The sequence below is a fragment of the Sylvia atricapilla genome, chromosome 2, assembly GCF_009819655.1.
Source record: "Sylvia atricapilla isolate bSylAtr1 chromosome 2, bSylAtr1.pri, whole genome shotgun sequence".
Taxonomy (NCBI): Eukaryota; Metazoa; Chordata; class Aves; order Passeriformes; family Sylviidae; genus Sylvia; species Sylvia atricapilla.
Genome location: NC_089141.1, coordinates 89,099,401 through 89,123,332, shown reverse-complemented (window position 1 = coordinate 89,123,332; position 23,932 = coordinate 89,099,401). Strand labels below are relative to the sequence as shown.

Here is a 23,932-nt window from a genome sequence, read left to right as displayed (position 1 = left end):
AACATAACAATGACCCTGTCAACACCAGGAAAATGTTCTCACTGTTGCTTTACTTTAAAGTAATTGGTAACACTGAAGACTTCAGAAATAAGGGCCTGCTTACCGCTTCTGTTTATTTTGCTTGAGTACCAGGTCAGGTAAGACTGTAAGGCACAAAATCTAATGAAAATCATTTTGAGCTCTAAACAAAAGATGCAGTTTATAGGAAGGTTGCTCATGTTTCTGGACATCTGGCTCTTGGTGGCCCTGCTTAGGCAAGGAGCATGGGCCAAAATGCCTCCAGAGGTGTCTGCCAACCTCAACCCGTCTGTGATTCTGTGACTGCAGTGCCACTGACACTGGAGCATTTCACCGACTTGTGTTAGCAACAGTGATTTCTAAAAAGCACTTTCTTAGTTACCTAGTTACATCCAAGAGAGTAGCAACAACTCCCACGTTATGCCCTTTCCTCATTTCCACATAATGACTCTCCCTTTTCCTCTTTCCTTCAGGACTGAATGTTTGTCTTGGGCATGGCCAGACCTAATTTATAAATGTTCTTCATGTTTTCATGCTATGGGCTTGCATTATCCTTGAAGAAATTACTGCTATCAACCATAATTTACAATAACTCACTGTTTGGCTGTTTTCAACTGTTACAACCTGAGAATGCAAATCTCAGTAAGGTTCAAGAACCCCTCTCCTTTTTTTTTTTAAACTTAGCCCTAGACTTTAGGTACATAGCAAATCCCACACTGCATGATTGGGCCCTTCACTTATATCAGGCACTAAGCAGTTCTCCAATTCATAATTTTAAATATATAAAACCAGTGGTTATAGAATTTATGCTCAGATGAATGCTGTGTTGCCTGCACAAGATTTCCTTCTCATCATGAGGGACCCATCACTCAGCCAGGTTAATTTGCTTCCTATTTTGCTTTGTAGCAATCTGTATTCTCTATACAAAGAGCGAAGAGAACTTCTCTCCACAATTTGGCAAGCGAGGCACTAGAGAAGCAAGTAGGTCACATTACAATCCAAAAGCAGCCTTCAAGCCTCATCTCCTACCACCCAAGTTACAGCTGCTTAGGGTAGCTTTTAGATTTTTTTGCCCATTTGTCAAGTATCCATTCACACTGCCCAGCTATTCAGGTGCACAAAGACTGTGACTGCCCCTTCCACCAAGTTGTTGAACTTTCCAAAATAGTACTCTCCAGCAAGACTTCTTCCCTAGAAATTAGGTACTTCTGTAGAATCCTCAAGTCTCAAATAAAACCCATCTATTGTCATAACTTCCTTTGCTCTCTTCTGGACAGCAAGACTGTTTCCCAACAGCTTACTGAGGTGCCACTTCAGCAAAAACTTTCTCTGCAACAAGGAAAAACCCACCAATGTTTGGAATGCACAATTAATGGAGTGGAAAAAAACTATTAAAAGAAAAGAAACGACAGGAAAAAAAGTTAACGTATATCACAGATACTTTACATTTTGTGAAGATGCAAAGGGCACAGAGACATGACTTCTATAGGTGGCCTGAGGCAGGGTTTGATTAGATAGTAAACAGTGTGAAATGGATATAACTGGTGCCAAATACTTCAAGAAACACTGCTAAAAAACTTTAAAATGTAATTTGTAGTGTGATTCCAATTGGTTGATTGTGCTTTGAAGTTATTCTGACAGAAATCTGATCACAAATGCCTTGAGGTTTCCTCCACTGCTTCAGAAGTGAAAAGCTATTTTCCCTCCAGCTGCAATAATGTGCAAGTTCTCAATTTGATGACAAATGTTCACTCCACGTTGCTTGTTTGAATCCATACTTGTTTCAAGAGTTACAGGATTCGTATGTGGGTAAACTAACACTTGCTCAGGTAGTTTAGTCAAATTAAGGAAAGTATCTGACAAAATATAGCATAAGTAAAAGGCTGTCTCTCCAACACCATTTATATTTACTCTATAAGTATTTTAGCCATATTTAAAACAGAACATGCCATATTTCCGACCAAACCTGATATAAATATCAATGATCTCTCATAGGTTCTGAGACATTTTAGCCACTGAAGTTTTTCCCCTCCTTGTAAAATGTAATCACACTGTTTCTTTGGATCTTGCTTGTGTGCAGAGATTGCAGCTCATACTAACAGCACTCAACCACATTAAGGCATTTAAGGATTTGGACTCAGAGGGTACAGGCAAGTAAGAAATAGGGAAGTGACATCTTAGATGACACCAGGCATTTGTGACAGAATCTGATCTCATACTTCCTTGTTAATTATTTTAATAATTAAGTAACTTCTGCTTTTCTGTTAATGTCCTAAATATTTTTTTGGAATTGAACTAGAACTCCCTATTCCAGGAATCAGCCAAATATGGTAGATTTCCAGGTACATGTGATTCTGTGCAGTGCAAGCATGACCCACTCTCCTTTTATCTCTTCATTTATGTACCCTTCTGTCCTGGGGGGTGTGTAGAGTGAAGACAACACCAGCACTTGCTCCTCTCCCTGGGTATCCTCCTTACTTCCCAACTTTGCTCTTCTTCTAGTTCCCACTGCTGATGCTCAAAGGAACAGGGAGAAAACACAAACCCATCAATAAGTAAATTTCTGAACAGATGTCCATGCGTAGGGAGCCCATAGAATAGCAGTCATTACAAAACTGATGAAAGCAAAGATACAGAAGAGAGACCTGTGAAAAACTTCAGTCAGATTCTCCAAGGCTTGGTTGTTCAGTCATTGCTTTGACAGGCTGAGCTGTGGCAACCATTTCTGTTTCTCTTCCCAGCACCTGGCCTTCCCATCCTAACCTCAGACTGTCCTTTCCACTGTGTCAGTCCCTGCTGGACTCGGCAACCAATCCAGCCACAAAATCACCATTTTTCTCTGCAGACTACTTTTCTTTAGGTTAAGTTACTTCAATTGGTCCATGCAGTCACCCAAATTGCTGTGTAAGAAGGGTGAAAAGAAGAGGCAAAGGAGTTGCTTATCTCTACTAGATCAGCTGAATCTCCAGTGTGAAACCAAAGCTTGAAAAGTAATGTGAGGGGAGAAGTAAACCTTGTTGTTATGTTCCTTCTCACTTTCTTTGAAATCTGTGGTAGTGCTTCCGTCCTTGTTCTTCATACTTAGTGGAAAGTGACTACTTCTAATTCATTAAGCTCACTCAGAGTATGGAACACACATGAATCACAGCTGCCAATTTATACATATTCAATGTTTCTCTAACCTGATTCTTAAGCAGTTGCACTAAAAAAATTTCATTAGTTCCCAGTAAGCTGCCCCTAGGTTTTATTTAAATATAAAAAAGAAAATGAAATGAGCTCACGGCCACAAAACTGTTTTCTTAATTTTTAATTGTCTTTTTTCCCGCTCACATATTTATTAAAACTTACTGTACTGCTCTAGAAAACTGACTTACCCTAACTTCATTTACTTTCTCCATTATCATCCATCTTGAAACCAGTATAAACACCTCTGCTTCAGTTTGTCATTCTTAGCACCTTTTCCCACCCTATCTTCAAACAGTCCCTCAGCATAATATTAGTCCCTTTTGTCTTCTCTTGCTCCTTCCCTCCTGCTGCACAGGACATTTAGTGTATATGACTCCTGTGATGTGGTGTGCCAGTATTTCCAGGTCTATTCTGAATTTTTTGGCTGCTCTCCCATGAGTGGAAACTGATACAGATCAGGTACTTATGAGCCCAGCAGAGTTGATGGAATTGTGCCTGCTTCCACCAACAGCAAACTTTGCTCACCCTTCTCAAGAACTTTTGATAGAGCAGCATTTAGCCAATCAATGCATAACCTGCCCCTTAAGGCAGGCAGGAGTATTTTTGTCACCCTCCTGCTACTGAACACCACCACTGCCAACAAATGCTGTGTCTGTACTGCAAAGTAGATGGGTGCATCCTGGTCCACAGGCCAAACTGGATTTTGGTACAAACCTCCCTTGTCTTTTATACCAAACTACAGGGAGAAGAGAAGAAAAGAAAGGGATGGGAGAATACCTGGTAGATACCTAGATCTCATCCCAGCGGCTGGGATGCCATATAGTGGCATATACCTGGACACTCAGATTTTCACCTCCTTTTTCTCTCCTTCAATCCATTCCTGGATAAAAGTCTAAATATCACCATATTTTCTTTCTCAAAGCTATTTAGCAGGTACCACTGTACCTGGGAATCCATTCTTCCATGTACTGAGTCCAAGCAGGTTAAAACATCAGCACAGAGTTCTCCAACAACTCTTTCTCTCTCTCTCTCTGCACCAACAGGAAGAGATAAAGAAATTTACACCAGCTATAAATCTAGCCCTTTCTCCATGCTCTGCCAAAATGTCAAAACAAGTCAGTATACTGAGAAGGACTATCACAGCAAATAAAACCAGATTCTTTCCTGGATCTAGAAAGGAATATTCTATACAGGGATGATGACATCTGTATCTAAAGATGATATCAGAATTTTTCATGTCTAGACTACACAACATTCACTAAATTACTTAAAGAAATTTTACACTACTTTACTTTCCCAGTAACTCCTCTCCTCCCTCTACATGCCTTCATACTTTCCTGATTAATATTTACTAGTGTATATCTACCTTGTTATTCTTAGAAATAACATCTAAACACTGCCTGACAAGCACGCCTCCTAAAAGATCAGAATCAAGTTTGAATGACCCTAGTCCATGGATGAAGCTCATTTGTATTATCAAGACCATGTCACGTCATGGAACACACAAAAAATAAAACCAAGTGAGCCATCAGCATGCCGAAAACGAACCAAACTGACTCTTATCACACCCTATACATTGCTTCATCTGCATTTCAGCTTCTCAATAAACCCAGCCTAGCAGAAAGAATGCTGACATTGCTGGATGTTTTGTTAGGATCAGTAATTTTCAAGACAAGATTGCTAAAAGCCCCCAGCAACTTGATCTGGTGTCACTGTTGCCCTTGCCATGAGTGGGAGAGTGGAGCAGATTCCCCTTCAGTCCCAAGTTACGCTGTGATTCTCTGCCAGTGTTTTGTGTATCTGACAAGCCATAGATTTTAATAGCATTTTGGATGCAAGTCCCTCAAAAAACCAGAACTTTCATGTGTCTGCCTATGAATCAGATGTCCATGCTGCACGCACACGGAAACCAGCTGGCCTTCCACAGTGCTCTACTGAGGGCCAAATCCATAAACAGTAAACACAGGTGGCCAGGCTGACCTACATCAGCGTTCCTGGTGTGCCTAACAGTTTCCAATGTATTCAGCACAGTGATTTCAATGGTGAGCTGCAGGAAGAGCAGTAATTCCTCAGCAGTAACAACAGCAAGCAAGATGTGCAGGGACAGATGCTGTACTATGGTACCAAAAGATAAGAGGCTACATTCAAACATCTTCCCTATGCTGAGCCTTTCAAAACAGAGAAACTCCCTGCACAAGGACACACTTTTCTTCAGTGAAATACAAGGTTTCTGAGAAGATCAAGATCTACACTCCCTCCTACCCTTTGTTTTACATGCTTGGATGACCAGATTTTCAGAACAAGTCAACCAAATTCCAGAGTAGTTTATCAGTCACTTAACAAGCTGTAATACCTTGACCGCATACCAAGGTCAAATATTTCTGCAGTGCTGCTTTTATAAGGCCTCATGTCAACATCTTAAATAAGATAACATTCTTATCTTTGTATTCAAGACATTTTGCAACTTCATCCCATCTATTACACTTAGCATATATTTTGACTAGATCACATTTAGAAACAGTCTGCACACCTCTCATCAAGATGTTTTCTATCCTTCTTCTTTTTACCACCATATTATCTTATATTTTTCTGTTTGGCACCTCTAGCATAAAAGAAATTACAAAACAGGAACGATCCCTGAATTTTGCAGTAATGTTTAAGGACGTTATAATCAGCTTCATGAAAAAGGTAGGCTGCAAGACTCATTAATCCAGGCTACTTGCTTTTACCATGTATAGTCATACAAGTGGCACAGACTGAGTTTTGTTCTGCCTCTTAAAAAAAAACCCCAACAATCTAAAAATGCTTCAATTGATCTTCCTTCCTCTAGTCTGAGTGAGCTGATATTTATGTTTTCCGTAAGTTAAAAGACAAAAGCTGCATTGCCCTGCACATGAATGGCTCCTGGGCCCCGCCTCACACACTATTCTTAGCAGCTGATGTAAGTAATTGCACATGTGGCAAAATCCACATTCAGGGTTCAGAGAATGTGCATCTTCTGCTGACTGCCTGCAGATGTTGCTTTGGAAAGCTGATCATGAAACAATGGAAAGCACAGAAAAAAGGTGCTCTGGTATTGGTATGTGACACTTAATTTCATTTACTAGTCTGTCCAGGAAACAGGTATCTTTTGTAAAATTCTTGGCTAGATGTTACAATTGGCTGCATAAAAACATGGTTTTACCTGGGAAGCATCACGTGAGCCACAGCCCTGCTTCATCTTACCTCAACTTCTGGAACTGCTTTGTTGAATCAGTTAATGCAATTTCCTATCACATTTTTAGATCATAGGTCTTGAAACTAGGCTTTGACCACAGGATAGCCAAGAATGGCAAGGTGGGTAAGGAAGACTCATATATTTCATCAGCATCTAATGGAGGGGAAAAGGGAAGAGGGACAACACTTTTGGTCTGACATCACAAGCCGTTCTTGAGGTTGAACTGAGATGCATCAAGATTGATCAACTAATCTGAAACTTTCAGTCAAGGCTGAAAGACCATTGCTCCTGTGGGACAGTAAACAGCCAAATGCCTATGCAGATGCTCATCTGGTGCTTTAAAGCATAAAACCTGGGAGATGCAACAGCACAGACTGCACTGCTGTGTTCATCATGGCTTGCCTGCATAGCCTCACAGAGCTCAGCACAGGGCAAAAAGTGCTGTAGCTGTTTCTGCTACAACCTAAGCAGTTAATCTCTGTGACCAGGTTCAGCAGGCACATGCAAAAATTTCAGCCTTCCAAAACTACAAGAAATCATCTTCTGTCAACAGCAATCTGTACATATCCCTGATCAATAAAAGCTCACTTTACTGGCATGGATCAGCTGCAGCCTGGCAATACACTGAAGCATGACTGCAGTTACTGTAATTCTTCAAAAAGCTTGGTGTTGTTCACAACAGTTTTTTGCTTTCCCAAGTCAGGTCTGTCTCAGCTAGCTTGGTTCTTCTGTCAGTCACTAAGACTGGATGTACAACAGCATCTGAAATGACAGCACAACTCCCTACTGTTTAAAATACATGGTGAATTAATACTGTCCATGAAATCCACAGGTACTGCTGGAGGAGTAGTCACCTATGCACTACAAACAGTGAAGTGCAGAGTAGCAACAGCCCACATACATGACCTCTGCCACCATGCATTAGAAAGCTGCTACTGAACAGCAGCTGCTGATTTTATGTCACATACTGATTGCAAAAGGAACAGGAAGAGCCATAAATCCCCCTGATATATTATGGTACATTTGCTTCTCAATCAATTGAAGCAAAGTAATGCAAGGAATAGGACAAACTGCACTTAACAAGCAACTTCAAAGTTCTTGGGAGGTTTGTGTCTCAGAAAAGATCTTCTGTTACTGAAGATCTAAATGTCCTGGTGTAGAAAGACATGTTAGGGGGCACAGATACAAGAAGCCTATCTAACCTTTCTTCAGGTTTTCAGAATGGAGTGAAACCTAGCAGCAATAGAAAAGGAAATGCACCAAAAAATCAAAATCACTTGCAATGACTGAAAGCCAGCATTGTCCTACAAAACACACTGAAATTACGATGGTATCTTAAAGAATTTATACATAAAAAGATTTTAAACCAAAATTATTTCACTATTGTCATTTTAGTAGGAGAACTGTGTATTCCTTACAATTTACAAAATCAACTCCAAATACTGTTAAAAATACTCCTGACACATTTGCACACCATCCTACCCTTAAACTGATCTATCAATGCACCGCCTTTGGCTACTTTCTTGGCCAGCAGCCAGCTAGTAAAAGTAGTGACCTTAGATCACCTTTGTTCTAGAAAGCTACAAATTCACACTCATCATGGTCCTCCTCCCTGTACTCACTGCTATTGAGTACTGCTATATTGAGTTTAAAGTTATATTACTCAACACAAATATGGAAGTAGTTATGCCAGCCACTCTCACCCCAATACAGTTGTTCACATTCTGAAGTAGATCACTTTTTGCAGAAGAGAAGCAAACACTGCTACATGCAGATGTGACTACACACACACATAAAAGGTGTAACACTAAACACTGCCTGGGCAAGTGTTCCATATTAATCTTGAAAATAAAGACTGTCAAAAATGTATCACTTTGCTTTCCCTGTACTTACTACTGCCTCCTGACAGCAAGCTACTGCACTGTCTATCCAGTGCTGAGGCTGCTAATGAGGCACACATGTCAAGACTTGCCTTACTGAAGCATAAAACATCTTTGCTGAGTCCCTCCCTTGCCTGTGGTTTATGTCTCTGTGTACACACACGTGCTCGCTCTCCCTCTCTCTGCCTCTCTGTCCTATCTTCTCCCTAGAGCATCATACCATTTAACAGGAACATGCTGTGCAGAACTGAGCTTCAGTTTGAACACCAAGAAAATCCACTTCCCACTGCTAAATCAATGCCAGATAATCTTTGCAATGAGAACAGCCTATCCAAAACAGTGTTAAGAGGAGGTGTAAAGTGACTGGAGGAGTAAGACAAGCTTAGTAAAGCATCTGCATGCTGCTCGAAGTGAGAAGACTGAAGTGAAACTCAACCTTGGTAAGACTGGAAAAGACAGCTCCATGTGTGGTTTGCAGTCTGTAACTGTGAATCCATAGTGTTAAAAGTGCAGCAGTACCACATTCAAATATATGTGTTCTCCTGCTGTTGTAGTGACAGGTCCTGAACCTACTGATTCTAAGATGCTGATCAAGCTGAATTGGCCCCCATGGATTTAAGACACAGTTAGGACATTCTTCTGAGAAGCCCCATCTGTGACATATGCTGCAACACTAAGGGGAGTTCAAATACAGCTGGGATGGGAAGCTGGAGGAAAGAGCAGGGGTGGTAAGGTATCCAGACAGAGAAGCTGTATCATTATGTTGCACTGGTCTTGCTTCATGGATTTAGACCATGGCTGAACAGGACCCTTTCCACCCTCCACCGACAATCCTGCCAGCCGCTGCCAGGCTGAGCTGCTCACCCCGACCACGCTCACCGAGGCGCTCCTGACCGGACAGCCCTGACACTGCCCTTGCGCAGGCCGAGCACTAGTGTCCTCCAGTCATCCACCTAATGGCCCTGGGTCCTCCTCCTCCCGATGCCTTTCCCAGCTGTGCCGGTAGCTGGCATCCAGCCTCGGATAGAGGGTGGGCGGGAGCGCAGAGCCGGACAAACCCCCAAATCTCCGCGGCGGCTCTGCGTCCTTACCGTCTCTGGGTCATTCTCAAACACCTCCCGGGCCTCCTCCTTGCTGCAGTGCTCCTCCACGCACTCCCTCTCCAGGTGCCCTTGCTTGGTCTCCTCGAAGATCTGGTACGCTCGCCGCTGCCTCTGCCGCAGGAACTGGGCGGCTTCCGGGGCGCGCAGCAGCACGGCTGGGCAGCCGAGCGCCGGGACGGCGCGGGGGAGGCCAGGAGCAGGACGAGCAGGAGGAGAGGAGCAGGGGCAAGGACAGGCAGCGGTGAACGGCTGAGCCCGCCTTGTCGCCCCGGATCCCCCGACCCCCACCCCGCACCCCAGACAGCCCCTCCGGGGGGCACCGAGCGCTCTCCCTGCTCGGGGCGCCGCCCGCGGGTCTCCGCGGCCTCAGCGCGGCCCCTCACCCGCATCCCCCCGACCCCGCCGCCGCCCTCCCCGCGGCCGCGAAGCCGCGCATCCCCCCGCAGCCCGCTCCGCCCGGCAGCACGGCCCGCATCGCACACGCGCGGGCCGGCGGGGGATGCTCGGCGCCGTGTGCGGGAGGGACGGACCCCGCTCCGTACTCACTCTGCGAGGAGTCCGCCGCCAGCAGGACCAGCAGCAGGGCGGCCCCGAGGGGCGCCGCGGGATGCGGCATCACGATGCGGCGGCGGCCGGGGCCGGGCCGGGCGGGCGCTGGCGGCGCGGCGGGAGCGGCGCGGAGCGGGAGCGGCGCGGGCGGCGAGCGCTGCTACTGCGGGAGCGCGGCGGCGGAGCCCGGCGGGGGAGCCGAGGAGCCGAGGAGCCGCTCGCCCGCCCTGCCCAATCCTCACAAGGCACCGACGCGCAGGGACACACCTCGCGGCGCAGCGGCCGCCCGGCCCGGCCCCGCGTACCTGCCCGGGAGCGGCCGTGCCGAGCGGCGGGGGCGGGCACCGGAGTCGGGCCGATGGGCGGCCGGTAGGACGCGGGCAGCGGGAGGGGAGACTGCGCCCTCACCTCCAGACACATCGCTTTAATAGCTGCGGGGCTCATCAGCAGAAAGGGAGAAGCTGCCACCAAACCCAACCCAGTCCTGCCATAAATTAGGAACTTGGGTTCTCCTCACACACCCACACAGGTTTTCGTCAGAAATGCATTTTCAGTTTGTTCCAGTATTTGAGAATGAACTGCCCGGGAAGATGAATGTCGTTTATTACCAGTTTGTTGCAAGCCATGGTTTACTGTCCCCTGTCCATCGGTAGTTACACAGGACACGTCCCCTGTGGGAAAGCCGGTGGTTAGCTAGGTCAGCTGTAACCTCGAGCTGTAGGGTCAGAGCTCAGAGCTGCACTGAGGCTGTCTACTGCCATTGCTTTAAAGCCACCCCTTTTATCTGTACTCCTCTGTCGAAGGGTCGATGTGACAGATAGCTCCAGTAACACCACATCTATACACTGTTCAAGAAAACTTCAGTCGCATAATTTGTTTCAGAAAAAGAACTTGTCTAGTTTAACTTCGTTATTTAAGTATATCTAATACAGACTCTGTGTATCCACACGAATTACTGCAAATATAATATAACAAATGTAAACAATGTATTCGTATCATATAGTTGAAGTAAAGTAAATGAAAACAGAAGAGCCAATCTCATTCAAAGCAACTATCCCTAGGTTGGTATCTTCTGTCTGACAATGACCAATAGTAGAGATACAGGTAACAGGTATAAAAACAGATAAAGTGCCATTTATAAAAATGGCCTTTTCTTTCTGTTTTCAGCTCCTGAAATGCAGGGGAAAAACTCCCAGGTGAAAAGAGTATCCACTGCGACCCTAACAGCCACAAATGTACCAATTCTCTATGAATTTGTCAAATAGCTTTTTGATCTGTTGGTACACCTGGCCTCAGTGTACCAGGAGTGTAAAGGAGTGGTGGGAAGACCTCAGATTTGCACAAAGGCTAGACAGGAACTTTTTCTCACTAGTTTTAAATCAGTGCTTAATAGTTTTACAGGGTACTTGAATTTTTGTCATCTAAGAAATAGTGAATGATCATGCTCTATTTTTTTTTAAACATACAAGTTCATAGACCTCTCATATGATTTCAGAAGCATCCTTTTTCCTTAACTATGGAGCTTTTGGTCTGTCACTTGTTTCCAGACCCCTTTGAGCTGCCATTGCTCAAAGGAGCAGTCCTTCCAATCCCTGTTGCTTTTTCCTGTTTCTTGTGCTAACATGCCACAAACTCAATCAGAATAATCCAACAAAAATTATTAATTTTGTTTCAGATCAGTTCCCTCTCTGAATTGCTGAACAGCTGCACAAACACCAAAAGGGGGAGGCTTTCAGGGGTGACAGTGAGTAGCTGCAGGCAAAGGAGCTTGGGCCTAATTTCATCAGCAAAGTTGACCAAAATGGTTTCTGAAGCTACAGCTGAAGGCAGAGGTTTCCTGGGACTGGCTGCCACTTTCCTCCTCTTTTGGGTGTCTCCCTGCCCACGTCCACAGATGTGGCTGTCCCATTTCAGCTCAGTCACCTGGCAGGAAACATTCTTTTTTTTTAGTGTGTGTGTGTGTTTTCTACCAGGTGCTGAAACAGCTCAGTGGCAGCATGAACAAGTGTGGAGTGGGATTGCAGCAGAAAATCCGTAGTCTGCTCTGGGATTGCAGCCTGAGCCTCTCCAACAGAAACCATTCCCCATCTTTTCATACTGCCCTGTATGGTTTCTATTTATACTTCTTTTCAGACAATGTGGACAAAACTACATGCAATAGTCCAGATATTGTTTTGTAACAACAGTGTCTTACTTGTTTCTTACTTCTGTTTTTTTCTTACTATTTTCAAACATTGCATGGATCACTTTTTAACCTGTTCTTTCCAAAGAGCCATGAACAAGAGGTCTGAGATCTCTTTCCTGAGCAGAAAACACTGTCCTGAGTGCTGATTTACCAGTGAATACAAAAGGTGACAGTTGTCTTTCATGCGTGTGTCACTTTGTGTGTCTGTATATTAAATTTCGCTTGTCATTTATTACCCTGTCATGTTAAAAGTGTTATCAAGTGATACAGCCAAGCAAACTGAACAGTTTCTTGCTACCAAAACAGGTTGTTCCACTCTGCCCTCCCTCTGTTCTTCCACCTTGTTAAGAACACTGATGTGACTTCTCAGCAAGTCAATTCAGCTCACTAAGCCAAGATAAAAGTTGGGGTTTTTGCTAAAAGTCTTCTAATATTCTTGATTACCAGTTAAAGATTTGTCTGTTCAGATGAATTTTGTATTATCTGCCAACTGACCTCATGGCATTAAGCTTCTCCATAAAATTTCTGAGGATGTTGAACAGCAGAGATTTTTGTGGGTTCTGGAAATTGCATTATATTGTGTAATCTAATGATGAGTTTTCTTTCTTTCAGATTTTTTTAAAATCCTTTTCTGTTTATCCCATATGATCACACTTTGAGAGCATATGGTAAAAGACCAGCTCAAAGGTTTTTTAAAATCCAAGTATCTAATATTATCAGAACCATCCTTATCTAAATAAATATCACTTCTTGAATCTCAAACGGGTTTGCAAAAGAAGACATCCTTCTTGGTATGCAATGCTGATTCTTGTCCAACATATCATTCAGTTCACCAGTTCTATTCTTTATTATGTTTTCCAGTAAGTTACTTGGCACAGACATCAAACACTGATTTTGGTGAGCTCTGAAGTCTTTTCAATAGCTGTATTTTCCACCTTCCATTCTTCTGGCATGGTAGCATTTAAGGCAGATTTAAGCAATCAGTGGAATAAACTAACAGATTTTCTTCAGAATTCATGGATTTTTTTGTTGTTGTTGTTGTTATCTGGTCTCAGCTGTCCCAGTAATGTCTTAGGGAACATGAAAAACAGGATAGAAAAATAATGCTGAAAATATTAAAAAAATGTTATATGAACTGCTTGTAATCTCAGCATACCCCATTTTAGACTGTCTTTTGATTTTAGAGTAATCTAGATACAGAGGTTTTCCAATATAAATTTGAACCTCTAGGATTAGTTTCCATTGGTTTTTAGACACTAACCAGAAATATGAGCCAAATTTAACAAGTTTTGAGAGAAGTGACTGAAAGTACAATTAGAAGGTGTTCATTAAGGATCAAAAATCTAAAAGGGATTCATCGATTAACAGACCTTGAAACACTTACTCCAAATTCCAATGAATGTCCTTTGGTCTCTCTTCCTTAATTAGTCCCAAAAGAAACCAATGTGTGGTATGCAGCTAAGCTGCAGCAGTGTAGCAGGAGAAGGTTTAACTGAGCAAAGTTCCTTTAGGTTCCTGCAGCTAATTACATTTGTAGTCACCAAACTGCAGAATGAAACTTAAATGTCCTGAAAAGAGTACATAGGCCTCACAACTTTAGAATTGAAGGAGCAGGTAAAAAGTCTGGAGCACAAGTCTTATGAGGAGTGGCTGAGGGGGCTGGGGTTGTTTAACCTGGAATAAAGGAGGCTCCAGGGGTGCCTACAACCACAACTACCTGAAAGGGGCTTGTAGTGGGGTGAAGGTCAGTCTCCTCCCAGCCAACAAGACAGAGGACAAGAAGAAATGGCCTCAGGTTGTGCCAGGGGAAGCTTAGATTGGATATGGGGAAAAATTTCTTCACTGTAAGAACGGTCAGGCATTGGCACAGGCTGCCCAGGGAAATAGAGGAATCATTACCCCTGGAAGAGTTCAAAAAACACGTGAGTGTGGCACCTGAGGACATGGTTCAGTGGTGGACCTGGAAGTGATGGGTTACCAGTTGGATTTGATGATCTTAGAGGTTTTTCCAAACCTAAACAATCCTATGATTCTATATATTCATTGTGGACAAAAGGATGGGATTCCCGAGCCTGCCCTTCCTTCCTTCTCTCAGTGCTCTAGCCAGAGACACTGTGAGGTGCACAGTTGTTGACTTCTGAAGGACCCTCTCTTCTGTATGAAGTACTTTTTTGACCTCAAGGAAGAATTGGTTGGACACGTCCTATGAGTTGTCCCACACTGCCAAAGTACCTCAGATTTTAAAGCAAGTGACTGTTTCACATGCTCATTCCACAATCATTTCCTGTTATTTTTCCTTTAAAAGTGTTCCTAAGGTATCATTCCTATTTTTTCTTGTATTCTATGAGTAGGGAGGAGTAGAAGGATATGAGATTACATCAGAATATTTAAGAAATTAAATGATTGTGGAAGGCAGCGTACTTAACCAGAAAATCTCTCTGAGAGTAAGGAAGCTGATTCCATGATCCTTGACCTGAATGCAGTACAGGCTGGCCATATACTAAATATACTCAGCACATTAAGATCTGGAACTTGCTGCTTAGTTGTCAACTATAATTCACATGCTGATGCCAAAAAATAAACTGGAAGTTTCAAGGACAAGGAAGTTCTGAACTGTCATCATGTTCTCTCTGTGCCTATCTTGGTTCCAGGTGAATGAGATTTTCTTTCATGAAAGGCTAAAATGGTGGCTGAAAATAGCTTTTTAGGCAGAAGCAAAACCAATTTGCTTATCTGGATAGTGGTGCTCCCTCTGCAGCAAGCAAAACAACAAGCAAACTCCTGGGCAGAATGTGCCACTGCCATCCGTGGGTGAACTCTAAGACTAAATTGCACTGGCCAACAGTACCAGACCTCCTTCCACAGCCTACAGGACATCACAGTTCCTGGTTTATTATGTACATCTGCAGGACATCAAAGGGTTGAGGTGAGGATGTAGGACCAGAAGGAGGGTCTGTTTTCTGTGCAGTCTGAGTCATCATTAAGCACCTGGAGGTTATGGGGCTGTTGCATTTATCGTGACAAGATGTTGAGGAGAAGAACGAGAAACTAGAAGAGAATCTTCCATAACCGACTCTGCTTTTTACTTCTTACCCCCTTTGAAAAGAATAGCTTTGTTTTTCTCCATTTTTAAAACAGCCTCTGTACCTCTGGGATCCAAGCACTAGATTTTGAAGTTAACTGCATTGTGGAGGAAGCCCAGTTCCTTTTATCCCATTCCTGCCTTTGCATGTCTGTCATCCAGTTGAGGATATAAAATTCAGTTGTAATAGATTTCTTGCTTGATGATTAGGCACTTGTTGTACCATTACTACATGTTTCTCTAGCGTCTCCTTATGTTGCCATTTTGCATTAGAATTTTGTAGAGGTTGAAGGGTATCTTGATTTTCACCCACATGTGACAAGGCAAAGAAGAGCTCACAAACTGTAACTACTGTGGTCAGACAGACCAAAAATAACTCTAGAATGCCCCTGACAGGTAATTTACATCAAAAAACCAGAGCCCCAAATATCCTACTGTCTTCACACACACACACACACACACACACACACAAACCTTGATTGTGTGGGAAAATGACGCAAAAATTTCTTACTAAAACAGTAAAAGCCTAATTTTAAAGACCTGAGGCTTTGTAACTTTGTTTCACCCAAAGATGAAAAAACTCCGATAGCAGCATGTGTAGCTTGCCCAGGTGGACCTTAATTAGACAAAGTATTGGTTCCCACACAAAAATTTAAGATTTCTTTTTGTCATCAGCAAGAACTGAACCCAGACTGCGAGACAGGAACATTTCATGGTACCAATGTAATCCCTGCTGCTGGGGAAACCTGTTTGGTATATCCATCTGAACCTTGTCCTAGTGTGCTGCTGCTGCAGATGAGCTGGAGCTTTTTGTACAGCCTGCACTTTCCTTTTTAAAAACAATAGAGTTTTGAACATGTCAGCTTCATTTAATGCCTGGCTGTAAAGAGAATCAAAACAAATTAAAATTGTTATGTATTTGTGATGATGAGAAGTGAAAGTTGTAAGGTAACAAAAATGGGATGCAAGCCTTCTAAGAACATTTCCAGGCACTCAGAATGATGCTGGATAGTCACGCAGCTCCACTGAAAAATGTCACTAATGTATATGTGAAACCTTATACAAAGACACACATCGATGTACAATGAAAGTGGTGGTGAAAAAGAATGTCAGAAGGATGAGAAACTGCAACTAAAAACAATTAGAAGCCATGCTTAGATTCAGGATATTTTCAGATTCAGGGATAAATATGAAAAACTACTTTCTCGTCTTCCGAATATGAGTCCTTCATGGAGCTACACAAACATATGCCTTTGTTTAGATCAGGCCAATATTTGTGTGTGAGAATGTGAAATTTTATCCAGAGATCTTTAATAATGTCAATAGCAAAAAATTCCTCTTCTCTGGTGTGTTCAAATTAAACGTTTTCTAATAAGAACAGTCACAGAAAAGGTGCCCTTACATTGCACAATTCTTTTGAGTGATTAGCATATATTAACTCAAGAAGAAAAGGGTTAACTTTCAAAATATGCTTAATTCTAGTGATGATGAAAAGGATGAGAACAATAAGTAAATGTAGATTAGAGAGAGAAACAAAGATTGGGTAAAAAATGGAGCTGAATGCAGGGAGAGAAATGTAGAAGAAACATTGTTCATCTTTCACACATGTCATTTACTCAAGATGAAATTTCATAAAAGACTCTCTAATTAAGGTCTCTCTTCAATAAGGGATCCAAACCCTGTTTTCTGACAGTGATGCATTATGCTGGAGGGAGAAGGAGAAAAGCTTCTTTTCCTGCAGGTGCTGTTCATTCCCATGTCCATGAACGGAATGACCAGAGAAATACCTTGCAAGGCACCAATTTCTCTTCAGGGTCATCAGCTTTCCTGCTGGATGCTCTGCAGCTGAGACAACTGAATCTTGCTTTGAAGCATTGCACCAACATGGACGCTTATGTTTCTTCTTCTGTTTTCTCTGACATCCTTGACCCAGTGGAAGTGTGCTGAGTTAAAACAAGGGGCACTCTGATGATGAAGAAATTATCATGACCTGTGTGATTGTCAGGGAAGAGTTGAGAGAAACCACTGCAGTGTCAGCAGATTGAGCCCAGTTCTGACTTACACTGAGGACAAGAGTTCAACAAGCCTGAATCCCAAACCGGACTCTGAGTAGGAACGAACTTATGAATGATGTAAGGTGTTTCATAAACATTGTTGCTGGATGGGATTCGTGTTTTGTTAGGCCATTGGTATATCAATATACTAGGAGGTCATCATGGCTTCTATTCCTATGCCTTCCACATGTGCTTGTGTCCTAGCGGATTTTTAGTTGCTTGAATAAAGCCTAAAATAAATATAAATAAATTCAAGGATGACAGGAGAAGGATGTTGCAAAAAACAGCAAGAACAAATATAAGCCCAAACAATGTGTCCTGCCCTACAAAACCTCACCAGGAATTATATAAACACCAAGACAGTAAGTGGAATTGCTGAGACATTACTTGAGTTGGAGCTGTCTCTCCAAGGCAGGAGGGAGACGACTGATACCCATTGCTGCCTTTGAAAAGGGCTTCTTAGCAGAAGAGCATGATGTATTCTTTATCATTCTCATTAACTCAAAGCAATAAACCCCATTAGTGAAAAATTTACTTGTGCATTGAAAAAACAATTGGCTTATTGGAAGTCAGTGGCTAAACTCCCAACTGTATAGAGACGGAGAGAGACAAAAACAGAGTTTTAATGAGATGTAGCTTTTCCCAATGCTTTGAGCTCTTAAAGGGAGCTCTGCTCTGAAGCAGCCTCCATGCATCAGTCTGGGCTTGGAAGAAGGCAGAAGAGCTGTCACTGCAGAGCAGCTCTCAAAACCTGATCCCTGGGGCAAGCTGCTGGTGGTTGGGAAGAGTTGCCTGGTAACAAGGAGCTGCCACCTTCTCGTTTCCAGCTGTTAAACTGCATTGGAAGGAGCTGAATAGTACCAGAATAGAAATCTATCTTATAATTTGTGGTTTAATGAAATAGCAGTAATTTTATGGCATCTCTAAATTGTTTAGGACACAAGCTTTTGCAGCAGAGTTCTAGCAGGTCCATGTTGCAAAGTGGAAAGAGCGCTTTCTGTAATCTTTAATTGATCAGCTTCTTGTTTCAACAAGATTTGTCAGTGGAGTTCTGCAACAGCTTTGTGTGTAAAGGATGGGATAAAGGTAATAGCAGAGGGGATTTTAACAGAGCAGACAAGAAATAGACATAACCAAGGAAACAAAAAGTAATTTTTTGGAAAGTGTATGAAAATATATGTATAAAAATATCAATATTTATATTTAATTTTTTAATAGAAAATACACTGTCTGATGTGCTGATTTCTCCATACAAATGGAAATGTGTGCATTTACCTATTGTTGTTAATCGTAATCATAAAAGCAAAGGTCTGAGTTTAATTCTACAACAGGTGTTCTGCTTTCTCTTCTGGAAGAGACATTTTAGCTACACAATTTGAGAGGGACCAAGATGTGAATGAGGCCTGTCAACATCTCTGTGGGAGACAAAGAAAAATGGGAGCGTGAGTCAGGCCAGGGCAGAGGGTTGTTCCACTGTAAGGCTGTCATCATTGAGAGAAGGAGTTTCCTGATATGTTTTTGGGCAACCTGTACTGTCTGCTGTGAGGTTTCTGTCTTCAAAAACTGGAGGAAAGAAGAATGCCTACAAAGACCTAAAGCAGCAAATGAAAGGGAGGGGTGAGCAATCCTCTGAAGGCCTGGGAATAAAAGGTGGCATTGATGTGGGCTTTGGAAACAAAGGCAGTCATGGAGCCTGCATATATCCTTTTGAAGGGTTGTAAGCAACAGAACGAAAATATCAGCTTTGGTTTAAATTAAAAAAATCATAGTTCAGTGTGCTGTTTTGGCTGGAGTAGAGTTAATTGTCTTTACAGTTGCCAGTATGGGGCTGTGGCTGAAACAGTGTTGGTAACTTGGGATGTTCTAGCCATTGCTGAGCAGGGCTTACACAGTGCCCAGGCCTTCTGTGCCTCTTACCTCACCCCATCAGTGAGGGGGCTGGAGAGGCACAAGGAGTTGAGAGGAGACACAGCCAGGACAGCTGACCCCAAGTGAGCAGAGGGAATATCCCACACCTTACAGTGTCACGACCACTAAATAAAGCTGTGGGAGGAAAAAGGAAGGGGGGAATGTTTGGACTAATGGTGTTTATTTTCTCAGTCACCATTACACATGATGCTGCTCAGCTTTCCCGGATTGACTGAATACCTGCCTGCCCATGGTATCCAGTGCATGAAGTGAATGGGAAGTGGGAATGAATTCCTTGTTCTGCTTTGTTTACATGCGTGGCTTTTGTTTTCCCTATTAAACTGTCTTTGTCTCAACCCACGAGTTTCTCACTTTTACCCTTCTGGTTCTGTCCCCCGTATCACTGGGGAAGAGTGAGTGAGTGGCTGCGTGGAGCTGGAGTTCAGCCATGACATTCAGAAACATGTTGTTTTAACCAGGAAATTTAGGGAGGGAGAGGGATATCTAGGTGAAGTATGACTTCCCTTTTCCATTACAGATTGCTTTGAAAGATATGGTAATGTCACAATACATTGCTAGTGAGAGCTGATTTTGAGCCTGTGGTGTGCTAATTTTTTCTAATTCCAAAACCTTCTAACATTATGTCAAGAAAATATGTTCTGTTCATCTGCAATCTGATCTTCAGGTAAATGTACTAACATTTTCTTCTCTACAAGAAATCTTTTGTGTTTTAGGAAGATAGTGATATTGTGAAAACAAAAAGCAGGAGGCACACAGAAATGAAACCAGTCTGTACCCCCATCCATAGATGCATACAAGTATGCACATAAATGTACCTCCATATCCATGCATGTGTTGCCATGTCCCAATGTCCTACAAACATGAATCAGTTAAAATTCTTGCAACAGTCCTCTCAGACAGGAAGGTATTATTCCTGTTTACAGATTAGAAAGCAGAAGTTCAGGGAAGTTCAAAGGTAAAACCCAGGAAGAGCTGGAATTGACTTTATTTTTGAAAGTCCAGGGTGGGGGGGTTATGTCCAAGATTTACGATACCATCTTTTCATTTTGCTGTTTGACTTGATTTCAAAATTTCTATGGCAAATAGAGAAAAAAAATCATGGAATAGAATAGTGTTCAAGTAAAATGAGAAAATTACTGTTTCCTTTTAAGCTGAGAGAGGGAAAATCTCCCCTTCATTTTAGCTTGTATCAGAGCTGTAATTTAAAAATGAAGTGCTGATTCTTCAAAAAGAAATTTAGTTTTGCTACCATTGGTGCCAGCTGGGTCTGCAAGCTCTTCCACAGGAAGAGATGAATAAGCGGTTGAGAAAACCTGAATGAATTACACTCAGACCATAATAATTAAAGTCCTTCTTGCATCTTAAGGACTGGAACCAGAAAAAACAATTGTCCAAGACACCCAGTCCAGCACCAGTGCATTTCGGTACACCGGTGCATTTAAGTATACAATAAAAACTCAGCAGCATTTTGCTTTCAGTGGAATAAATGGGGTGAAGCAGGTCTGGGCAGCAACCCCTTCTACAGACTGGTATAAGGGGCAAATAAATCCACCTCCACTGCAGGAAACAGGCTGGGGCTTTCTTCAGCCTGAGGTGCCAACTCCTTGTCCCTGAGGAGTGCACCCTCACTTCTTATAGACAATGCTGTGAGGCAGTGGAGATGATGAGGGACCTGTGATACTGTGGGTATGGAGAGGACTCTCAGGAGGGAATATTGTGTCTCCTACATTAGCCTCCTTCAGAATTTTAATGATTTTTTATACATTATATTATATACAATATAGAGTGACTGTATATTATATACAGACCCATCCTAATACTGGATACTGGCCTCTGCTGCAGATTCTTCTCTAGATTTACTCAGGGATTACTTGTATTTACTCTCTTCAAAAGAAACCCGGTCACCAGGCTGTTGCACTTTGTCTACAATCACTTTGCTTTCATCTATGGTTTGGCACCAGCTGCACCAGGAAAAGGCACAAAATTACAGTTTGCTTCTAAGTTATTTGACCAGAAGTCCAAATTCCAAGTTTCAGAAATTACACATTGGTTATAACTAAGGAAAAAATATCAAGTATTCTTTTAAACAAATGGTGTTAAGCAAAATATTCCTATTGCAAGAAAAAAACCCTTAATATCTGAAAAAATCCCCCAAAATAAAATGGACAGAAACCGAAGTTAACTGGCAATAAAATTAAGTTTAGCTGTTTTCTTACTAGACCTTCTCAGTTCTTATTTTTATTGCGTGCATTGTTAATACATTGTGCTCTAGAAATATTTTATTGCATAAATGTTTGGCTTAAGGGAGGGAGGAAAGGGTGGGAAAAAACCCCAGCAAATAATCCAGTGTATTTAAGGCTTTCAGTCTGTACTTATGCTCTAAGGAAGATTCCAACAGTGTGGCTTACTATATGCCAGGTGCATTTGCTGCCTGGAAACAAAGCTCAGCTTTCCACAGAACTTGCCACTGTTGAAACCAGAAATCTTCAATATGCCCATCACTTGCACAGACACCAGCTCTTAGGGCAAGTGTAGCAAATGCACGTGAATGCACATTTTGGGGGTGAAGCCCCCTAAATTTCACATGCAATATCCTGAAGCAGTAGACTCACTGTGTGTGGGCCGAATGAATTAGGAACCATGAGCAGAGGAGCTACTCTTGCTGTGCAGTGGTGGAGTTTGCAGCAAGGCCAGCCAATGCTTTTCATATTCAGTGCACTTGGTGGAACATGAAGAGGAAAGATGCTGTTTCCGCGGCACTGCTGTTGTCCTGTGTCTTCCATGGGCAGTGCCACACTCCAGCCTTCAGGCAGAAAAGGACAAGAGACAAAAACTTTGTGTTGGGTGCCAAACATAAAGGTAAAACCCTGTGGCAATGCCACTGGTGTGAATCCTGTACATGTGTTAACCCACGACAGAGGAGCTTTTGTGGCCCCATGTGCATACATCCCACACAGCTATACTCTGCCCATGGTGAAGGTGATTGCCCTTGGCAATGCCTCAGGTGTCTCAACTAAAAGCTGTGGCTGCATCCTGAGTGCCATGCAAGGAGTGATTAAATCTGGGCCCAGGACCTCCCCAAGCACCAGCACACTCTTACCTGGGGGACAGAGGCATAGAACCTCCAGCAGCCCTCTCCACCCTTCCCTCTCAGTGTGCTCAGATATCTCCAGACTGACCCCTCTGCTTGAAACCCACTGATGGGAGCCACAGAGGAGCTGCAGTACAAGCTGTTCCCATGTGATGATCCCTGAACCCGGATCTTGTTTCCCCCTCCCCTGCTGCAGTGCCCCTATGGGTAAACGGAGGGGCTCCTCTGATGCTCACCCTGTTCCTCCTGCTGTGCCTGGGAATGCTGTCTCCACCACAAAAGGGCTCCCTCCAAGTGCACAAGTGCACTGCCTTCTTCCTTCCCTGTGTTTGGCTTTTAATATGTGCCCCCATAGCATTGTGCAGCTTCCGATGGGGGCTGATAAGCAGATTGGTTGGGTTTTTTTTTCTGTAAAGGCATAAAACTAATGCAAATGACATTCACTGTGGGCTTTGATGTGTGTGGCTTGATGCTTATCAGCTCAATTATACTGTAGGGAAAGGAACGGCAGGATTGTTCTCCTAGTCCTACACGGAGTTTAACAAGAAAAACTGTGAAAGCCTTTGTGTTACAGTCAAGTGTAACTGGGGCCTCCACAATTCCAGAATTAAAGTGGGTTCTCTGGCCAAATTAAAGAAAGTGGAGAATTGCCAAAGAAAACATTTTTGTCCAGTTTAGCTTATCTGATGTTACCAGCATGTAGTGATACATTATCATAGAGAGTTATTTCCTCTGTTAAACATAGAAGCAAGAGCAAGGATGGATAAACAATGCATGCAAACAAACCTCAAGTGTTTAATTATTTTAGCTTACCATGACAGGAAGCAGGGGTGGAGGGGGAAGGAGCTAAAATTATTAAGAATTCCTCAAAGAGCCCAGCTACTGCTTTCTATGTTGGAATTGTCTCCATCAGAGAAGGAAGCCTGAAGAACAGGGCAGGTGGCTGTCCAGCAGCCAAAAGCTCTCACAGAGCCCCAGGCTGCTGCAATGGAGGAGCCCTCTGAGCGAGGTTGGAGACTGTGACTCAGGGTGACCCATATCTCACGGCCTGGGAAATGCACAGGAGGAATCAAACATCTTGCTTGCTTTTAGATGTGTCTGGAGCAATGTTTGTGCCTGATCCACTCACTCCAGGCTTTCTTCATGACAAGAAGAGGGATGCAGATACCAGTAAGGGCATGGTTCATCTGACACTTACTTCAGGTGTCTGGTTTGGGATTAAATGATTCACACCCTGAATACTTTATACATTGGTTAAAAAGAGACTATTCCATAGCAGATGTCCGTGTTATAAATATCAATATTTCATCAAAAGAGCCTCTGCAAGGTTTCCTTGTGGTGGTGGCCATCAGCCATCATTGCTGGCCACTGGGATCTGTATGGCTTTGCACACCCAACAGGCAAAGGGAGGGACAGGAAACCAGAAACCTTCCTTTCCATGAGCAAGATCCTAACCCTTCAAACAAATGAGTGAAGTTGCACTGCAACAAGAAGTAACAAGGATTTTCTACCCAGAGAATGCAGTTTCACAGGTAGTTATCCCTTTAACCTTGAATCCCATAGCTGAAGTTTATAGATAATTCCAGTTCATCCCAGACCAGAAGTCTCTGAGCAAATCAGAACTTACAGAAAAATTTA

The 23,932-nt window shown here is 42.9% G+C and overlaps 1 protein-coding gene across 1 annotated transcript in view; it reads right to left on the bottom strand.

Annotated features, from left to right (window-relative positions):
- Positions 1-10,040, bottom strand: part of GAS6 (growth arrest specific 6) — a 39,943-nt gene extending 29,903 nt beyond the window's left edge. The window contains exons 1-2 of the mRNA XM_066313747.1: positions 9,951-10,040; positions 9,393-9,559 (exon numbers count right to left, since the gene is read on the bottom strand). Of these exons, the coding sequence (XP_066169844.1) occupies positions 9,393-9,559; positions 9,951-10,020 (237 nt within the window). The 5' untranslated portion in view covers positions 10,021-10,040. The remainder of the gene's footprint in view (positions 1-9,392; positions 9,560-9,950) is intronic.
- Between the last annotated feature and the right edge of the window lie 13,892 nt (positions 10,041-23,932).